The sequence below is a fragment of the Pagrus major genome, chromosome 5 (assembly GCF_040436345.1).
Source record: "Pagrus major chromosome 5, Pma_NU_1.0".
Taxonomy (NCBI): domain Eukaryota; kingdom Metazoa; phylum Chordata; class Actinopteri; order Spariformes; family Sparidae; genus Pagrus; species Pagrus major.
In genome coordinates, this window is record NC_133219.1 from 5,508,719 (window position 1) to 5,527,502 (window position 18,784).

General features: G+C 40.5%; 1 protein-coding gene across 1 annotated transcript; it reads left to right on the forward strand.

The window, feature by feature from the left end:
- Positions 1-2,436: 2,436 nt before the first annotated feature.
- ptar1 (protein prenyltransferase alpha subunit repeat containing 1) lies at positions 2,437-14,904 on the forward strand. The gene is made up of 7 exons (XM_073466695.1): positions 2,437-2,552; positions 5,044-5,213; positions 6,798-6,864; positions 7,129-7,233; positions 8,431-8,674; positions 9,231-9,583; positions 11,380-14,904. Exons 1-7 carry the CDS (start codon positions 2,467-2,469, stop codon positions 11,765-11,767), a joined length of 1,413 nt encoding a protein of 470 aa, XP_073322796.1. The 5' UTR covers positions 2,437-2,466; the 3' UTR covers positions 11,768-14,904.
- Positions 14,905-18,784: the final 3,880 nt, after the last annotated feature.

The following is an 18,784-nucleotide window of genomic DNA, read 5'->3' on the forward strand; positions in this document are numbered from 1 at the left end:
TGCCCTGCAAAACCTTAATAAAAAGATCTTGATTTAAAAAAAACTTTGTCACATGTCTTTGTCACCTTCCACTATTGTGTTGTAGTAGTTACTGTCTCTGGCAACTTAAATAGAAAAAAAATCCCCAAATTTAATGAGAAAAAGTCATCTCGATGGTCAGCCCTCCTGATCGAGTCCTCAGTGAACTTCCCCCCGGAAAACAGCCTCCCTCTCTGGGAGTGAGAGCGAGACAGGGTCCACCGTTAACTGATGGTGATTATGTGATGTAATTTAGAGCAGAAATCTTCTCTTTGTCACTTTCCAAGATACATGGTGGGTCAGGATCTCAATCACAACACATTATAACAGCATCCGTATGATATAACCAGTCGGCAAGTGGAAACATGTCAAATAAAACAACAAAAAAAGCCACACAGATCCCAACGTTGTAATGTGTACCGCCACACTGCTTTCAGTTCCACAACACCGGCATGCTGTGTGAAATGACACACACGCGTACCTCGCGGAGCCCTACGCAACTTGCATAGTTTGCGTATAGGGCTGACCGGCTCTAGTAACAATTACAAATGCTGCTACAAAGATGAGTTACGTTACATTAATGCTTGTGAATTCCATTTTCTCAGCTTTGAAAGAGATATGACAATCAGAGCTTTGATATATGAGCAAGGCTGGATTACCAACTAGGCAAATCAGGCATCTGCCCCAGGCCCCACCCTCCGGGTACCCAATAGCCCCAGGGTCACTGTGTTTTAAGGTAGATCCTGACCGTGTCTTGAGACCATGTCTTGTAAAAGAACAATGTGGTTTTTTTTCTGTGTATTTCAGTTGATATTATGCTTTGCTTTTGCTTTATGCATTTTCCTAAATTACTGTATTTTAAAACAGATTATTGCAAACTCAGTAACACGGAGGCAGCAAACTTGGCAAAATATAGCTGTCATGTGCAGTCTGTGTGCAATTATACTTCATTGCATCATTCCGGAAAAATGGAGAGAACAGGTGAAGGGGAAGTTAATACTAGCTGTTGGAGCTATTTTTGTATTGTGTTCATTAGTATGTGTAAGTGGTATGTGTATATGTTCATGTCTGTAATTCCCTTTTTGCACAGTGGGTGGTATGTGGAGTATGGGGAAAGGCACAAGTTGGTGAGGCAGTAATCACAGAGCAGGTGTGTCGTTTACTAAAGAAGCACACAGTTTTACACTGTCAGAAGTATCATGCCATGCAGTCATTTGTTTGTTCTCTCGCAAGTTATAAGTTAATATAAGTGCGTGTGGATCACTGTCGACATTGGATGGACCTGATGGTGTACAAATAAATACACTCGAGTATGGCTCTGGAGATTTGTGATCGTGAATTATTTAATCGACACATAAAGGCAACGCGTCAACTAGGCAAGTACCGGTAAAGCAGCCCCTCAGTGTCTTGTACTGTCTTTATTCTTTTGTCAAGTTAAGCCATTATACTAGCATCATACAACATTTAACATAAAACAAACTCAACTGCAGCAACAAACAGCAGTCAAAGAATGGCCAAAGTGCATACTGCTAGCATGCAAAAATGTTAATATGTCTAATAATAATACTAATAATACTACTTATTATACTACTACTGCTGCTGCTGCTGCTGCTGCTGCTGCTACTACTACTACTACTACTACTTATATAATTGATTTTTGTATTGTTATGTTTTATAGAGCCTGTCAGGTGGCATCAATGTCAGATACTAAAAAAACAACATTTAACAACAACAGTTTACTTAGCTTTGAGAGCTTTACTCATTTCTGTTTGCTCAAATTCATTTTCAAATGTATCAACAGTCCAGCCCCAGAGCCTCTTTCTGGACATATCCAAAGACAAGAGCCTAACAGAGTCACCAGGAGCACCGTATCAACTGTAAAACACCAGACTGTGGATCTAAAATTCGACAATCAGCTTTCTCCATACATGGCTGTCAACTCTGGAATACATTACCAACTGAAATCAAAATAATGTCAGATATAAAATCTTAAAGGTTAAGAGCTGGCTAAAAGCAAACCAAAACTGTACCCATGTGTAGCTCATTGTTCTTTGATTGTTGATGTAGTGTGTGTTGTGGTAAGTGTATTTTATCGTATTGTGATTTTACGATACTGACCAATGACAACTGTATATTTTAATTATATTTTACATATATTACCCTAACTAGGGACAAGTGTTGAAAATGAGCACTAGTTACAAACCCTCCCTGCAGAGTATGATAACTACGTTACAATGCATCATCCCTTAAAAAAACTAATATAAATAAAGTCCTTTGAAAATGAAATACTGTCCAAAACAGATAAGAAAAGAAGTAAGAATGAAGAAAACAGCACATAATAAAGGTATTTCAATGAGCCTTCTTAGAGCCTTCGTAGTCTGCCAATGGCCTCTCCAGGCTTCCGTAGTATTGCTTTTTTTCCCCATGTGACGTTTCAGTGTCAATAAAATGGCGGAGTCGGAGGAGGAGGTGGACGTCTTGGTCCAGAGAGTCGTCAAAGACATCATTAACGCGTTCAAGAGAAACCCCAACATGTAAGTATAGTTGCCTGTGAGCATATGAGACACACTGCAGTGGAGGCTGACACATCCAGTGGACGTCAAGACAAACAACAGCTTGAACCAGCTTTCAACTGTGTGGGCTCGGACTATTACCTGGAATAACAGCGGTCCAGGGACAACTTAGCCACATAGCTTAGCTGTTATTCTGTTTTATAGGTATATGAAATAGTATCTCATATTACTCCGTGGACACTATTTCTTTCCGTATGTAATATTTATAATTTAGTAAACAGTGAGTCATTTCGTGTAACTTCGTTGTGTTAGCCAGCTGACGTAGTCGGACGACTGCTAAACTGCTACATTCTTCACGGGCCGGTGACATCAACGTATTGAGTAATTAATACATTTCGTTATTAACGAGGGTCAAATCCTTTTGCTTTAAATTTGGTTATCTATCAGTTGTGCACGTCCCCTTGTTAGGACAGTGCCTCGGTCTCATTAGTAGAGATATACCGGCGTCAGGCTGTCAGGGTTAGCACATGCTAAGTTATGCTGTCTGGATCACACGATAACGGTTCTCACCTGCTGTCCATGTTTTAATAATGCAGATAGCTAATTAATTACTACTTCAAGACCGTGTCAAAATGTTAACATCAATATTGGGAAATATACATGGCTAGTATACTCAAAGTGTAGGGTAAAGAGCACACACCTGAAGTCCTTCTGAATATCTACAATAATTATGACCATTTTTCAAACCAAACCTGTTAATATGCCACACACACACACACACACACACACACACACACCAGCCACATGAAAAGTGCCACATTTGTTCTGAGACCAAAGTTTATTACAGGAAACTGTTTAGTAAATCAGGATAAAGAGACATTTCATATATTTCCTGGAGAGTTGTCTTATATCTGTCATCTTTCCTGTTTACTTCCTCTAAGTGCCTGTTTCTTTACAAAACCTGTAAATAAGCAGATGTGCTGTGGAGACCCGGTCCAAAAACACCCTGACTGGACTCAGGACTTGAGAGCAGTGGTTTAAGACCCACCCAACACAGTATAATAGATAAGCAAATGTACACGGTATGATAATTGTCAGTTTTCATATAATGAGATGAGAGGTATATCGCTGACACCCTAGCCACAGCCATTGAGAAGTAGGTAACTCATTGATTTGTATCTACGACTTATGTAAATGGTAAGCATGTTTTTCAAATAAGGTAAAAATGTCAGCAGTGTCAGTGTTACCAAAGCCCTTGGTGTTACAGCCTAAACTTGTGTCTTGCCCCCCTTTTTGCTGCAGATTGATGATGCAAGTTGACAATGTGTCTCTGAATGCATATTTTATTTATTGATTTATATCATAATGCTAAGGTTCTCCAGATATTCATTGCACACTCTTGACATGCCTCAACATTATTACTAGCGGTGTACTGTATTACTGTAATTGTTGCTTCTGTCAGTAACTGTGAAGCTGTAATGCTCCCAAACTGTAGATCTTAATGTCACTCGCACATCTGGTGTCTCGGTTGTGTTTGCCATTCAGGCATCAACACTAGAACACAACAAGAACAAGTCTAATACCGCTTTTCCACCAAAATTAGCGAGTCTACACAGCTTTTTTTAAACGCGAGTACACTCGCAAAAAATGCCCTATTGACCCCATTCCCACCTCCCGCAGGCAAGGCAGCCCGTCTGTGACTTTTATCTGAAGCGTTACGTTGTACGTCACTGCCGTCACGTTTCACGTCATGAATGCGCCAGAAACATTTGTAACAGAAGAGGAAGCAACAATAGACCCATTGAGAAAGAAGTGTTTGTAAAACTCTGAATAAATTGTTTTGAGCGTCACAACCACTGCGAAATGACTCGTTTCACTGTCATAATTTGATCCATTCGGTCTAATAACATTTGGAAAGTCTGGAAGAGCCACACAATTCAATTATTTAATCCTCATTCAAGTTAGCTGGCTCGGTCTGCGATCCAGGTAGTCGAGCTGTTTTGGCTTCAGATCACCACTGAGCAGCTTTCATAGGAATGAACGGGGCTCCACCTCCAACACTGAGTCCAGTAATAAAACGTCCTTAATAGACTGCATCCCAAATTTCTTCCTTATTAACACGCCACCACCGGATGTTGACCGAATCACTTTGTGCAGCGGAATTTAGTGTGTTCACCCGGGTTTTGCGTTTAGATCAAAGCCGAGCCAAACCAAGGTGATAAAAACCTGTGTCTACTGCAGAGTGAATTGACCCGGGTGTAAATGCAGAGTTTACACATTCCCATTGCACACAAAAGCCTGATCGTAGCAGGTTTAAGTGGGATTTTTGACCAGTGGAAAAGGGATACAATTTTCAAAAAAAATAAAAAATATCCAAAACAAGAAAAATACTCCAAGACCAAGGTGGACTGTGACTGGTGGCTGTTACCTCAACAAGTCAAGCTATAGCCTGTAGTACAGAGCCAGTTGAACAACAAGGTAAACCTTCATTTTCAACTGTCTGCTCCCTCAGTGATGAGATTGGTGTGATCCCGTGTCCAGAGGCTCGCTACAACCGTAGTCCCATTGTGTTGGTGGAAAACAAACTGGGTGTTGAGAGCTGGTGTGTCAAGTTCCTGCTGCCGTATGTCCACAACAAGCTGCTCCTGTACCGCCAGCGCAAACACTGGCTGGACAGAGAAGGTAACTGAACACACTCAACATCTTTCTCAACAAAATCCTTCTGGAGGTATAAGGCCAGTGTTTCCCCAAAATAGCAGCGGTGCACTGGACTTAAATGTTCACCCAGTGGGTGAATAATTGTATTTTTATTTATGTATTTATTTTTGTTGCTGGCAGGGTGTCGGAGTGTTTGAGTTACACCATTACATTTGGTGTCCTCTTCAAGTTGCTCTCGAGAAAATTTCATGTAGTCGTCCCCTCTAAAGGTGATATTAGATTTTCGCACGTGCAGATTAAAATTTTCACATGAGTTTATAAAACTGGCTCATGACACCTCATAGGTACTTTTTTTGATTAGAGTCCCTCTGCTGCCAGCGAACACGTTGAAACCTCCATCCTCAGGGAAACACTGAAGGCTGATGATTAGATATGAGTCTAGACCAGAACATATCTGTTCCTCCCCTCCTGAACTAAATGCTGCCTCTCTCAATTATAAAATGGCAGTTTTTCTTCAAAAAAACGATTGATATTTAAAAGTGATACGTGGCATAAAGGAAATGATTAACTTATAAATCATATATTATCACATTCTATTTGAACATTTGTTACTTATACATGCTCATATATTTATTAATCACATTCACTCAATTTATAAATCAACATTTTTTTTGTAACATCAATGCTCTTTAAAAAAGTTTAAAAAATTAATATTCTGCATCCTTATGAAATGTTGACAGACCATGGCACTTTTCATTCTTTTGGCCGTGAGTGAGACTGATTATTGAGTCAGTGATCTGAAATGGATCCTGAGACAACTGCATCAACTAGGGCTTTTCTATACTCATGTGCTGGCTCAGCTTGACTCAGCACATCAGCCCAGTGTGGCATTTCAACAGGGCCACCTGACTGTAGGTGTGTCTTGAACTAATGACGTGCTTGTCTTGAGTAGTGGTCAAACAAGCAGTACTATCGCAGATTAACCGCTAACGAAGCTCAGTTAATCAGTGATGAGCATGTTTTGCTTCACATAAATTCTTCAGGATAAAAGCCCTCGTGTTTTAGTTATTCAAAAGCTTTAACTATGAAGCGGCAAAATCCGAAAATGTTGGCATTTCACCAGCAGTAACTTAACACGACTCCTGTTGCAGCTGAACATTGGAACAGTAAATAAGGCAGATGTCTGAAAGTAAACAGGGAAGCAGGAGAGAAAGAGAGAATTTCTCTCTGGTCTCTGGTCTGTTGGAGAGGTAGAAGCGGGTCGTCACAGCTCGGCTGCGGTCATGAGACGTCACCGCAGCCTGCTTGTAGGCGGGGCAGAAGTTCTTTGGCCCCACCTCGGAGAGGCATGGTGTGGCCCCACAAGAATCAGATTATCAGCCAACAAGCTCCCAATTCTAACTTGGTGATTAAAGCCAAGCCTTTTTTATTTACTATTTTTCAACTTTTTTTGCTTTGTTATTGTACACAGACCAGCACAGGATAAAAGCTTTGAAGGCCAAATAATCTTCCGAACATAGTCTGGTCTCAAAATTGCCTAACGCAGTAACCTCCGCCTCATAATGTAGATTATCAGAGAAGCTAACAGCTGATGTTTGTGTCCCTCAGCTTTAGTGGATATCACCTGCACTCTGTTGCTGCTTAACCCGGACTTCACCACCGCATGGAATGTCAGGTACAAATACATCCAGTCACAGCCACTAACAGCAACACAACTACAGAACTATTTGTTCTCATGAATGCCAGTTGTATTGTCTGTCCTTGAAAGTGTCCAACATCTACACATGAGACCCAGTATGCTCAAAGCTGAACATGAGACTGCTGCGAAACGTCTATAGAAATGCTTACCACAGCTCAACACACCTGAAGGATGGTGGCCATAGTGAGAAGGCCATAGTCTGCTGTGTAGAGTTATTGTAATCCATGATTGTTGTTGCAGGAAGGAGCTACTGCAGTCTGGAGTTCTTAACCCAGAGAAGGACCTCTACCTGGGCAAGCTGGCCCTCACCAAATTCCCCAAGAGCCCAGAGACGTGGATACACCGGTAAAGCTTTTCTAAACACCATTATTGTCACTTCTACACATCGCAGAAGAATGTTATTGCAAATCCACCTCATTACACAAACCGATTTTATAAATGACACCACAGGATTGTGTGAGAGTATGGTGGGTTGACCTTGGACCTCTAGGGGCTGCCATGAATTAACATATATAGGCTATAGTCAATATCAGTCTATTGCTTTCATGTTGCATTATTCCAGAGTTGTAAATAAACCTTGACTGAGAGACAAGATAGTCATTGTCCTGTTTTACATTATTATTATGTGCGCCTATAAGGAGTCCACACATATTTTGTCTGGTCCACACACATGTTGCTGCTGTAGAGTGTGAGTTTCATTTCACACATGTGCATATGAACACATGTTTGTGTTGGTGATGTCGATGTGGTTATCTTTGCTGAGCTGTAGTTTAAAAATACCATTGCCGGTTGGTGTTTATCAAATGTAATGAATATTTTTATTTCACTCTCACTGTTGTCTAGGCATAAAGTCAAAGTACACAGGCCAGGATATGTCTGGCAAATAATACCCAGACAGAGCAAGAGATGGTAAATGGACTTTCATTTATATAGTACTTTTCAAGTCTACTGACCACTCAAAGAGCCTTACAACACTCACATTCACACATTTATACACTGATGGCAGAGGCTGCCATGCAATGTGCCAACCTGCGCATCAGGAGCAATTTGGGATTCAGTATCTTGCCCAGCAGTACTTAGACATGCAGCTGAGGGATCCAGAGAACCACTGAACTTCCAATTAGTGGACCCGCTCTACCTCCTTAGCACATCACCGCAAATGTGATGTGCCAAGTTAAGTTACTGTTCCATAGATCCATGTTTCCATAAAGAACAGCAGGACTTGGACAGCAACTTGTTATGACTTGTAACAGACATGCAGACTGATGGGGGGGATTTGTATATCAAGTTGTTGTTGTTGCTGTTTTTAAATGTTGAATATTTATGCTTGGCAGATATTTTATGGAAACAGAACTAGATTAGTTGTAGTGAAAGCTTGGTGCTAATCCTTCCATGATAGTAAGTGTCCCCTCCTAATTAAGGTTGTTGTGTTTTTGACTTTCAGATACCGATATGAATAGTTTTAGCAGACAGATGGTTTAGCAGTAATAGTACACCAGGTTAATGTAGCTCTCTAATCCAGCAGTTGTCGTCTTCCTGCAGACGCTGGGTGCTGCAGCAGATCCTGCATCAGTTCTCTGCTGAGGGCCGAAGCAGGAAGCAGCAGCAGGGTGAGACGGAGCAGCCTGATGCAGAGAGGAGCCAGCAGCTCGGTGACCATCTGGCCAGGACGCTCCACCAAGAGATGAAGGTGTGCTGTGAAGCTGCCTGCCGCTATCCCAGCAACTACAACGCCTGGTCCCACCGCATCTGGGTGCTGCAGCACATGGCCATGGGCAATGTCAAGGTGGGATGAGGATTAGATTTCCTTTTTCTGTTTTTTTCCAATATCAAAATTATGTGTTTTAAAGATGGTCTGATGCCATTTTTCCCTTCCCCGATACCTAAGCTGAAATATGATATTAGATTATTTTGTTTATCAGTGTCGGGAATTAATGCGATTAAAAAAAAGTCATGCTTTACACTACTTCAAGCAGTACCAGGGTACTACAGTAACACCTTTCTCACAGGACTTGTTAAAGGACATTGCTAAAGGATATAAACAGCACTTCTAAATACTTGTAATAATTCTAAGCACAACAAATCTAGATATCCATTTACAAAGTGTAAATTTAGATTTTTTATTTATTTATTTTCTTTTTTTGGAGCTTGTACGACGTTTAGACTGTGTTAACTAGTGTTTGTTAGCATGTGTTGCACAACAACGACTCTACTTAGTCACCAGGTAAACTAAATCAAGATGTCCCACTTCAGACACTATACCCAAGTACACATTGTATTTTCTTAATATTAGACTTCTATTTTTCACTAACACCTGTGATCACTGCCATGTCTCCTCACAGGTTTTCCATGATGAGCTGTCTTCTATGCGTCTGTGGGTGTCCATGCATGTGTCTGACCACAGTGGCTTCCACTACCGCCAGTTCCTGCTCAAGGAGCTGATCACGGAGCTTTCTCAGCCTCCGCCTTCCGCCACCAGTTCCCCCCAGCACCACTCCAGCACCGTCCCCAGCAGCAGCCCTAACCATCACAGCCACGCCCAGGCTAATGGAGAGCTGTCAGGAGCTGAGGCAGCTGGTGAGGAGGAGAGGCAGCCCAGCTTCACCACAATTCTTCAACTCTTCCGCCAGGAGATGGAGCTGTGCTCCGACCTAATCCAGTCCTTCCCTGGACATGAGACACTCTGGAGTCACCGGTAAGGCCACCGAGGTGAACAGAACACAAGACTTTAATCACAGGGCAGTTACTCAAAATAAGCTGTAAATATCCTAAAAAGTGAAACCAAAGTGTAGTGCAGCACTGCAGCTAAACTATAATGAATGTTGTTGTTGTTACACGATGAAGTAGAAAGGACTCCTGCTGCTAAGTGATTTGTGTTTGTTGCTTTTAAGGGTTCAAGCCTGAAGGGCAGAACCTTACTGAGTTGTGTCGGTTTATTACTGTGAATGCTGACACAGCATTATCACACTATTGTCCTTCTTGAATTTTTTTTTATTAAACTTTTTTTTTTTCTTTGTCTTTTTCTTCTTCTGTACGTTTTTCGCAAGGTTTCAGCTCCTTCATACTTTGTCATACAGAAACCATTCGAGTATCAAAATGTTAAGCTTTTTAAGCAGATGCAGCATTATGGCTTTTCTAACTATTATACTTTTTCAAATATTCAGCTTTTTCAAATAAAAATTCACATTGGAAGTAAATGGAGAAATCTTCAAACCCAGCTTTCAACCTCTGCTGCTTCTCTATACTTTGAGCTACAGACGGCGTTCAAATGTTCTGAAATCGCTTATCTCAAAATCTGCGCCACTTACTTTCACCAACTTTGGTTCACATAAACTGGAGATTATTCACCAAAATGATATGGAGGACGTGGGTGTGGCCTATTACTGAATACATCACAAAAATGTAAACATCCCTTCAGGCTGAGGTTTTCTGCACCTCAGAACTTGGTGGACAGAATTTCATAGATTTCGCCAAATCTTACTCATTGCTGCTTGCGGCTTAATTTTCGGCCTATTGAGCTTCCAGAGCGAAGTAGGCTTGAACCCGGCAAATAGCCACTTGCGGCTATATTTTTGCTGGTGTTATTGGTATAAATCTGCCAAAAGCAGTGGTGGTATGTGAGTGAACATTTGAACTGTCTGAAAGTACAATGATGAGGTACTTGTTCCATGTTATACTGCTCTCTACTGCACATGATCAACTATTAATAACAAATTATTTGAATGAATTGTGTAAAATAAATAAAATAAAATAAAATGAAATAAATAGATCCAGTAAGATAATTCAAACCTGTTTTAAAAACAGATCAACTTGTTTTATACTTGTTTAAAAATCGTTTATTTATAAGTTTACTGAAGAATCATATTCGCTAATAGACTATTTCAATTGTTCCTAGAAAATAAGCTGTTGAGGACTGAAGAATGGACTAAATTGTCTTGATAAGATATATTGTTATTGATTATGCAGCCCAACAGTTAAAGTATTTAGTTAAAAGCAAGTCAACCTCAACCAGTTGCGACAATAAAATTATACTTGTACATGAATGCATCAGTAATATCAGATAACTGTGGGAAAGCCAACAACTGTTAGGATTGTGCTACACATGTGTTGATGTGCAGCTCAGTGTGTTGAGTCTTTAATGACAGTTGAAAACATGTTAATAGTCAAGAATGATTCATCATATCTCAAGGTAAACTAAATGTTGTGATTCCTCCCCAGGAAAACTAGTAATATGAATGCTAGTTGCCATAATTGCCTCAGGTTTATATATACTAAACAAAGTATTTGGATAGCCATATTACACCCATAGGTGACTGTTGAACACCATTCCAAGGCCTTGGAACCAGGGAGTGTAGCCTGATGCATTAAAAAAAAGCACTCCAGACCAGAAATATGTGGACAGTGTTCCCACATATACTTCTGGCCATATAGGGAATTTGCACAGTAGATTTGAATAATAAGTTGTTTGATGTGTGCTTCCACCCCTTCCAGACGGCATGTCTTCTACTTGTGGCACCATTGGAGGAGGGAACACCAGCATTACAGCAGCAGCACCAACGGAGGCAGTGAGTTGGTCCACCTCAACGACAGCGACCCAGGCCTGCAGACAGTCGGTGCTCAAAGCTGTGCAGGCCAGGGAGAGGGTGTGAATGGACAGAGACATGATGGTGAAGCTATGGAGGTAGACGGGGCATCCTTGCCAGAACTACGTGACAGCAAGCGACTGAAGACAGGCATCCTGCTGCCTGACCCCCCCGCCCTGTCCTCTGAGTATAGCTTTGTGAGCAGTATCCTGGACAACTGCTGTAACCCTGAGCAGAGACGTTTCGCCCTGGCATATGAGAAGTGGTTAGACACTGTCATTGGTCATCAGCCTTGAGAGACAGAGAACAGTTAGCTCCATCCTTTCTCAATATTGAAGTTGCCTTTAGACACAGATTTAGGATCTGCTTGCCTACCTGTAGTGCTGACTTTAACTAATAGTACTTCAGATGCAGTAATGACTTTAGAAAGCGGTCATGGGGGCAGCCTGGTTACTTACCTATCCTCCTGACAGTGAGTAGAGAGGATGGGGTTTCTAGTCTGTTCCTCCTTGGAAACACCTGGATTCTCTTGAGCTTCGTCTGAGCCACAACCCCTTCAGAATAGAAATCTGTACACAAAAAATGGCGATTGGCTCGCTATGTGTCTCAGTAGTTTCTGTTCTTATTTCAGGTTTCTCAATGCCTCAGGTCAAATTTTCACTGCTTTTTTATTGCCAGTTTGGCGTTCACCTGCACATTATTTTTGTTCCAATAATTCAGCAAAGAAACTAAATGAAGCTGCCACAGGAGGAGGAATAATGTCAGTGCAGAGGTGAGAGCTGAGCAGAATTTAGCTTACTCAATAAAGACCACACTTGATTGTATGGAATAACAGAGAGTCAGTATTATTTAAATTGATAAGTTTTTCCCAAATGAATATTTATATGGATAAAAGGAGTAAAATACAGAAATTAATGTTAAAACTCAATAAATGATTTATAAAAAGTTATTTCATCATTCTTATTAATGATGTAATTTTTATCTAAGAATGTCTTTTTAAAAAGTCTGTTTTCTCAAGTCATTGGCTCAGAGCTGAGTGGGGTGGGGGATGGGGGGGCTGCTCAATGCCAGTGAGAAAAATACAATGAAATAAAAATACATAAAGGGCATTTTTAATATTTTAGCTCTGATGTAATTAAATCCAATTCTTAAAAGTTCTCAAACATTTCACAATCATCAGTTGGGTTTTGATAATGTAACACTGTGTTGGTTTCTCTTTTAATTAAGTAAGTATTGGCCATTTGTGAGATGATGAAACTTTGGGATGGAACAGAATGATGGTGGCTCTGGTTAAACATCTTTCCAACAAAATCAGAAGACTTCTCAGCTTCACATCTGATCTCGTCTCTAGATGAATGTGTTAAATTCACTCAGGCCTCACTTGTTGCAGCAGCAGGTTTAAGCACAGCCAGACTCCTATTTTTCTTTGAGGTTTCTTAGATTTCCATTCTGAAGGTGGTAACATTTATTAACATGTCGTTTTTCCTTTTTGTTTCTTCTGTTGGTCCATGTTTGCTGTTGGCAGTCGATTTATACCCTCTAATTTTACTGCTGAATATAATCAGTAAGTCCTAACAATGTAGCGAAGTCACAGTAGCTTGCAACAGAAAGCCAAAAAGCTAGTTGTTAGCTAAAAAAAGAGGTTGTGTTTGCTATGTGAAAGGTTAGTCGGAGCTAACTTACAAGTCTTACCTTTTGCCAACCTGAACCATTAAACCAGAGCAGAGATGTTAGCTTTAAGAGTTTAGTGGTGCTGATGTTTGGCTTTGAAGGATGGAGTGATGGGACATGACCTGACATTCACTGGTGCTACATGTTGCTGTTACTACAATTATTTCATCTGTTACAAGGATCGAGTCCTACAGGTGAAAACTCAACAGCACTTTTGACTATTTGATGATAATAGGCAATCATTGCTTTGTGGAATATCATTGCTAAATGACAATATTACACATTGTTTTTTTTGTTTTTTTAAAAATATTGTCTGTTCTTTTGCACCGGGCTAGTTAACAGTTTAGCTAGCTGTTTAATGTAACTACTTTGTATAATAATAGACATACTGTCAAAAAAGGTCAAAAATCTACACTGTCTTGTGTTAATCGATAATTTATAGCATTACTTCAATTATTGTAACATGCTGTATCTGCACTGTTTATCCCTTCAATAATGTTAAAGGTGAAAATGATAACTCCTCTCACTACATTGTCTCATATATATATATTTATAAGGGAAGAATGGTATTCTTGAATTTGAAGCTAACAAAATCAATTTACCTGTATTTCAGATTGTTGCCTAGAAATATAAGTGATTGCACTTTGAATAGGATCCATCTTTTTGATGCCCAATAATGTCATGGGTCATTGTTGCTATTTGATTAGCTGTCAGACATATCGGTACAGAAATGAACACATGAATTATGACAGATGACATTGTTGTTCCGTTAGTGTAGTCATGGACACATTAGCATTCACTGTATGTACTAAGTGGTCACATGAACACACACAAATGTTGCAGGACCATTTGTGTCCCAGTGGGCCCTTGATGCAGTTTGGGTGCCATCACATATGTATATAGAGGTCTGATTGGATCCCTGATCACCCTTAAAGACAAAATGGAATATATGGTGTTAGTGGCTGCAGTATGCACAGGCTGGCTAGTCAAAATTGCCTAGCTCTCCATTACAGTCTCCATGTGCTTCCATGTAACCCTTACCATGTTGTACTTAACTTCTCTTAGAAACCAACAATGTAAGAGTTATTGTGTAAGATGCTTTATCACCTCAAATCACTGTGTACATGATCATAGATAATCTTGAAACTAGTGTTTTTGAGCCATGTATTCTTTAGGTTTGTTCATCAACAATGGGTGCATATCAGAACTGTATGGTGATAATTTAACATCCTTGTAGACCTAGAACACAAACTTTGAATACAAGACTATCTATGCAGAAATGTTTTTTAAAAGTTCAACAAACTTTTAAAAAGAATAATGTAGCCTCTGTTTTTCTAATTTATTCTTCAGTTGACTTCAGTGGAGCGTATTTACTTAATGAATAATCCCTAGCATCTTATTAATTTTCTATTTATTTATAGGATTCAAGTCTTTTATTTTCATTTTCAGTGTTTTGTCATCTGCTTACCAAGGAAATATAGCTCATCTGGGATAAAAAAAATTTACCTGCTGTTTTTTTTTGTGTGTGTGTGTGTGTGTGTATGGGGGTGGGGGGGTCATATTTTTGCCTTTGCGCTAATGCCCTTGTTCTTTGGCTGCAGAAATCTCCAGGGCCGTTCTGCACTACTTCCAGTTTGCTCTCCTGTGTTCCTCCATGCTGGCTCCAGCCAACCCTGCTTGCCTGCCTACCTGCCTGCAAACCTGGTCTTCTCCTCCCCATTACCCTCCGGAAATCACAGAAATAAAATCCTTTATTCACTGACTTCCTGTCTCTGATATCTGCATTTGGGTCCTAAGAAAAACCCCCACCGTAACAGTCTGACTCGTTTCATTGTAATAATTGGAGCCACTCGGTCCAGTAAAATTTGGAAAGTCTAGAGGAGCCACAATTAAATTATTTTATCCCCATTCAAGTTAGCCTGCTTAGTCGGCGGAAGTCTCTAGTGCGCACGCTCTATGGGCCCAACAACACGGAAGTTCCAGGTATTTTCATAGGTGTTTTTAAATGCCACTGAGCAGCTTTCATAGGAATTAATTGGGCTCTGCCTCCATGGCTGTGTCCAGATTTAATATAACGTCCTTGGATGAAACAGATTCTATATTCTAAAAAAAAATCTTACTATGATCAGCTGGGAACCAGTTGTAAGTGCAGCAAATTTTGTTTGCACATCATCCCCAATAATTATGAAGGGAACTTTTTCCTCTTAATATGTCCTAAGTTGAACATTTTCTTATGAGGTAACACTAAAGTGCACTGTTTGTAAGTATACTTTAACACACTTACAATGAAGTGGAATTAAAATACACTTTATTTAATCATACTACAATGTACTACAAAAGACATGAAAGTAATTGCACTTTTTAAAAGTATGCTGAAGTGCAGTTTAAAATAAATGGAAATTAAAGTGCACTGTTTTTAAGTATACTTAACATACTTAAAATGAAGTCAAATTAAAGTACACTTTAAGAAAGCACACTAAATGAGTATTTGAAATTTAGCATATTTTTTACAAGTAAACTTGTATCCCATTTACAATACACTTACAATAAAAGTACACTTTTCAGAAGTATACTGAAATACCACTTACAGTATTGTAGAATAAGTATATTTATTTTCAACTTTTTGAACTTTATTACATCTATTTTGAAGTACACTTTTTAAAAGTACATTTTTCAATTTATTTTAAATTAAGCACAAAAAAGTATACTTGTGATAACTTTTGTATGCTTACTTTATATTCCTCATACACTACAGTATACTTGTTTTTTACCTGCAATTGTCAGTCAGCTGTCCTAACTCTCTAGATGCTAAAAGTTCAATGTGACTCTGCTGCTGGCCTCGCTGCTGCGCGTAGTCGACCCCTCTGGTGAGCGGTGAGCAAGTAATGTAATTGGTGTCCGAGCACAGGGAACACCAACTACTGCGGGATGCCCGTGCAAGGTTTAAATAAGTTGTTTATTAGTTCTGCGTTTTTTTGTTAAATATGAAGAAAGTATGAGTAGAAGTGCTGCCAGGTGTCTGGCAAGAAATAATAAAAAATGTATTTCATTTGTAAGTTCAGTGCAAGGCTTGAATAAGTTATTTAAGAGTAAGGGAAACACATTTTGCAACTGTTTTTGTTTTTTTCCAACAAAACTAATCATATAAAAATGCATACTGTCAGAGAATGTGTTTTGCGACAGTTGGAGTCGTACGAGGTAGGTGGGGGATGTTTTTTGGGCAGTCTACATTATGACTGAGACGTGTGTTAAGAGAGCACTCTGTCAATAAAAGACCGAAGTTGAAACTACAAGAACTCTCATCATTTTAGAATAAAATCACAAAATAATAAAAGTCAATAAAATAATAAAAGTGGTCGAGGATGGCGAAGTTTCAACCACCGGAGAGTTTTTGTTTTGAGAAACCGGCGGAGTGGCCTGACTGGAAAAAACGATTTTCCCGCTACAGGACGGCTACTAAGCTGGACAAGTTTCAAGTGAGCAAGCTGGTGTATGCACTCGGTAAGGAATTAGAAAACATACTGAGCTCTTTCACCTATGAAGGGGGAAAGTGAAGACCTGTTTGATGTAGTTACAGCGAGGTTTGATGCCTATTTTATCCCGAGACGTAATGTTATCCACGAACGTGCCTGTTTCAACCAGAGAGTGCAGCATGTGGGTGAACGTGCAGAGACATTTATGACATTTATGATTTGAGAAATACCTCTTTGGCCTGCCTGCATTTAAACTGATTACAGACCACAAACCCCTCATTCCACTGATGAACGCCCGAGACCTTGACAACACACCAGTATGCTGCCAAAGACTCCTCATGCGGCTGATGAGGTTCAACTTGGAGGCTGAATACGCACCGGGGAAAACACTGGTTGTGGCGGAGACAGCCACACAGATGTTGAGTGTTACATTGCTGCTGTGATGAGCAGCATCCCGGCGTCACAGACGAAAATGGATGGCATCTGAGCAAAGACAGCCGCTGATGAGCAACTCCAAGTGGTAATCAGGTACATTAAGAATGGGTGGCCTGAACACATAAAACACACACAGAGCTGTGCAAGAGAGTATTTTCCGGTGAGAAATGAACTATCTGTGCATGATGGGTTGGTACTCAGAGGGAGCAGGATAGTGATACCAGGGTCAATGAGATCAGAAATGTTAGAGCGAATACATGATGGTTGTCAAGGACTTAACAAATGCAGAATGAGAGCAAACACCTCAGTGTGGTGGCCTGGCATAGCTTCACAAATCACACACAATGTGGAGAACTGCATGTACTGTCGGGAGCATAGGAGAGCACAGAACAGAGAGCCTCTCCTGTCAACACTCCTCCCAGACAGGCCGTGGAGAAAAATCGGCATAGATCTCTGTGAACATGAAAAAGAGAACTTTCTTGTCATAGCAGACTACTATTCCAGTTACCTGGAGATACTCCACATGCCAACCACTACAAGTGCTCAGGTGACTTTAAAGCTGAAAGCTACTTTTGCCCGGTATGGAATACTGGAAGAGGCTGTCAGTGACAACAGGCCACAGTTCAGCAGTGACGTTTTCAAAGACTTTGCCCGTGAGATGCACTTTAAGCATGTGACCTCTAGCCCCCACAACCCACAGGGCAATGAACATGCTGAACGTGCAGTGCAAACAGCCAAAAGAATACTGAGTCAAAAAGATCCACTACTGGCTGTCATGATCTACAGATCCTCACCACACAGCAGCACTGGTGTCAGTCCAGCGGAACTATTAATGGGCAGGAAAATCCAAACAACTTTACCTACTCTGGCTAAAGCCCTCAACCAAAATGGCCGAACCGACAGCACGTCAGAGCTAAGGATGCTGTGGAGAAGAGTAAGCAAGCTTTCCACTACAATAAGCAGCATGGTGTGAAACCGCTCGCACCACTGCAGCCAGGAGGCCCTGTTCTCACTAGGCTGGACAATCAGAAGACTTGGTCCACACCTGCAGAAGTGGCTGGGGAGGGCACAACTGAGAGATCATATGTCATCGTTACAGAGCAAGGAGCCCTGTACAGGCGAAACCGTCGCCATCTCCAAGCACTGCCTGATGTGGGGTCCCCAGTCGAACCCTCTACACTATACCAAACACACCAGATACTCAGGCGAGCCCTGGCTGTAGCTCTCCCAGTCCAAAGGTGACCCCTAATGGACTGTCTCAAACCAGGTCTGGTAGAGTTGTTAAACCTGTTCAGAGACTGGATCTGTAAAGGACATTGTGGTTACATTGTTCAAAAAGAAATCTGATATTGTATTGATGTAATAAAGGTTGTTTGTTAATAAGGCTCTTAATGGCTGGTTACTGATGGTTCTGAGACCATGAGGGGAAGTTACTGTTATTTGCATTGCAGAATTTATGTTCGTATGCATTAATAATGAAACTAAAAAAAAAAAAAAAAAAGGGGGAGATGTCAGAGAATGTGTTTTGCGACATGCATTTTATGATAGATGGGTTGCGACAGTTGGAGTCGTACGAGGTAGGCGGGGGATGTTTTTTGGGCAGTCTACATTACGACTGAGACGTGTGTTAAGAGAGCACTCTGTCAATAAAAGACCGAAGTTGAAACTACAAGAACTCTCATCATTTTAGAATAAACTCATAAGTTTATTACACATACAAACTGCAGTTTGCAT

Excerpts from the sequence above, each read along its gene's own strand:
- ptar1 (XM_073466695.1), top strand. The coding sequence starts at position 2,467 with ATGGCGGAGTCGGAGGAGGAGGTGGACGTCTTGGTCCAGAGAGTCGTC. Across the intron at positions 6,865-7,128 it reads ACCACCGCATGGAATGTCAG|GAAGGAGCTACTGCAGTCTG; the intron begins GTACAAATACAT and ends TTGTTGTTGCAG. Across the intron at positions 9,584-11,379 it reads GAGACACTCTGGAGTCACCG|ACGGCATGTCTTCTACTTGT; the intron begins GTAAGGCCACCG and ends CACCCCTTCCAG.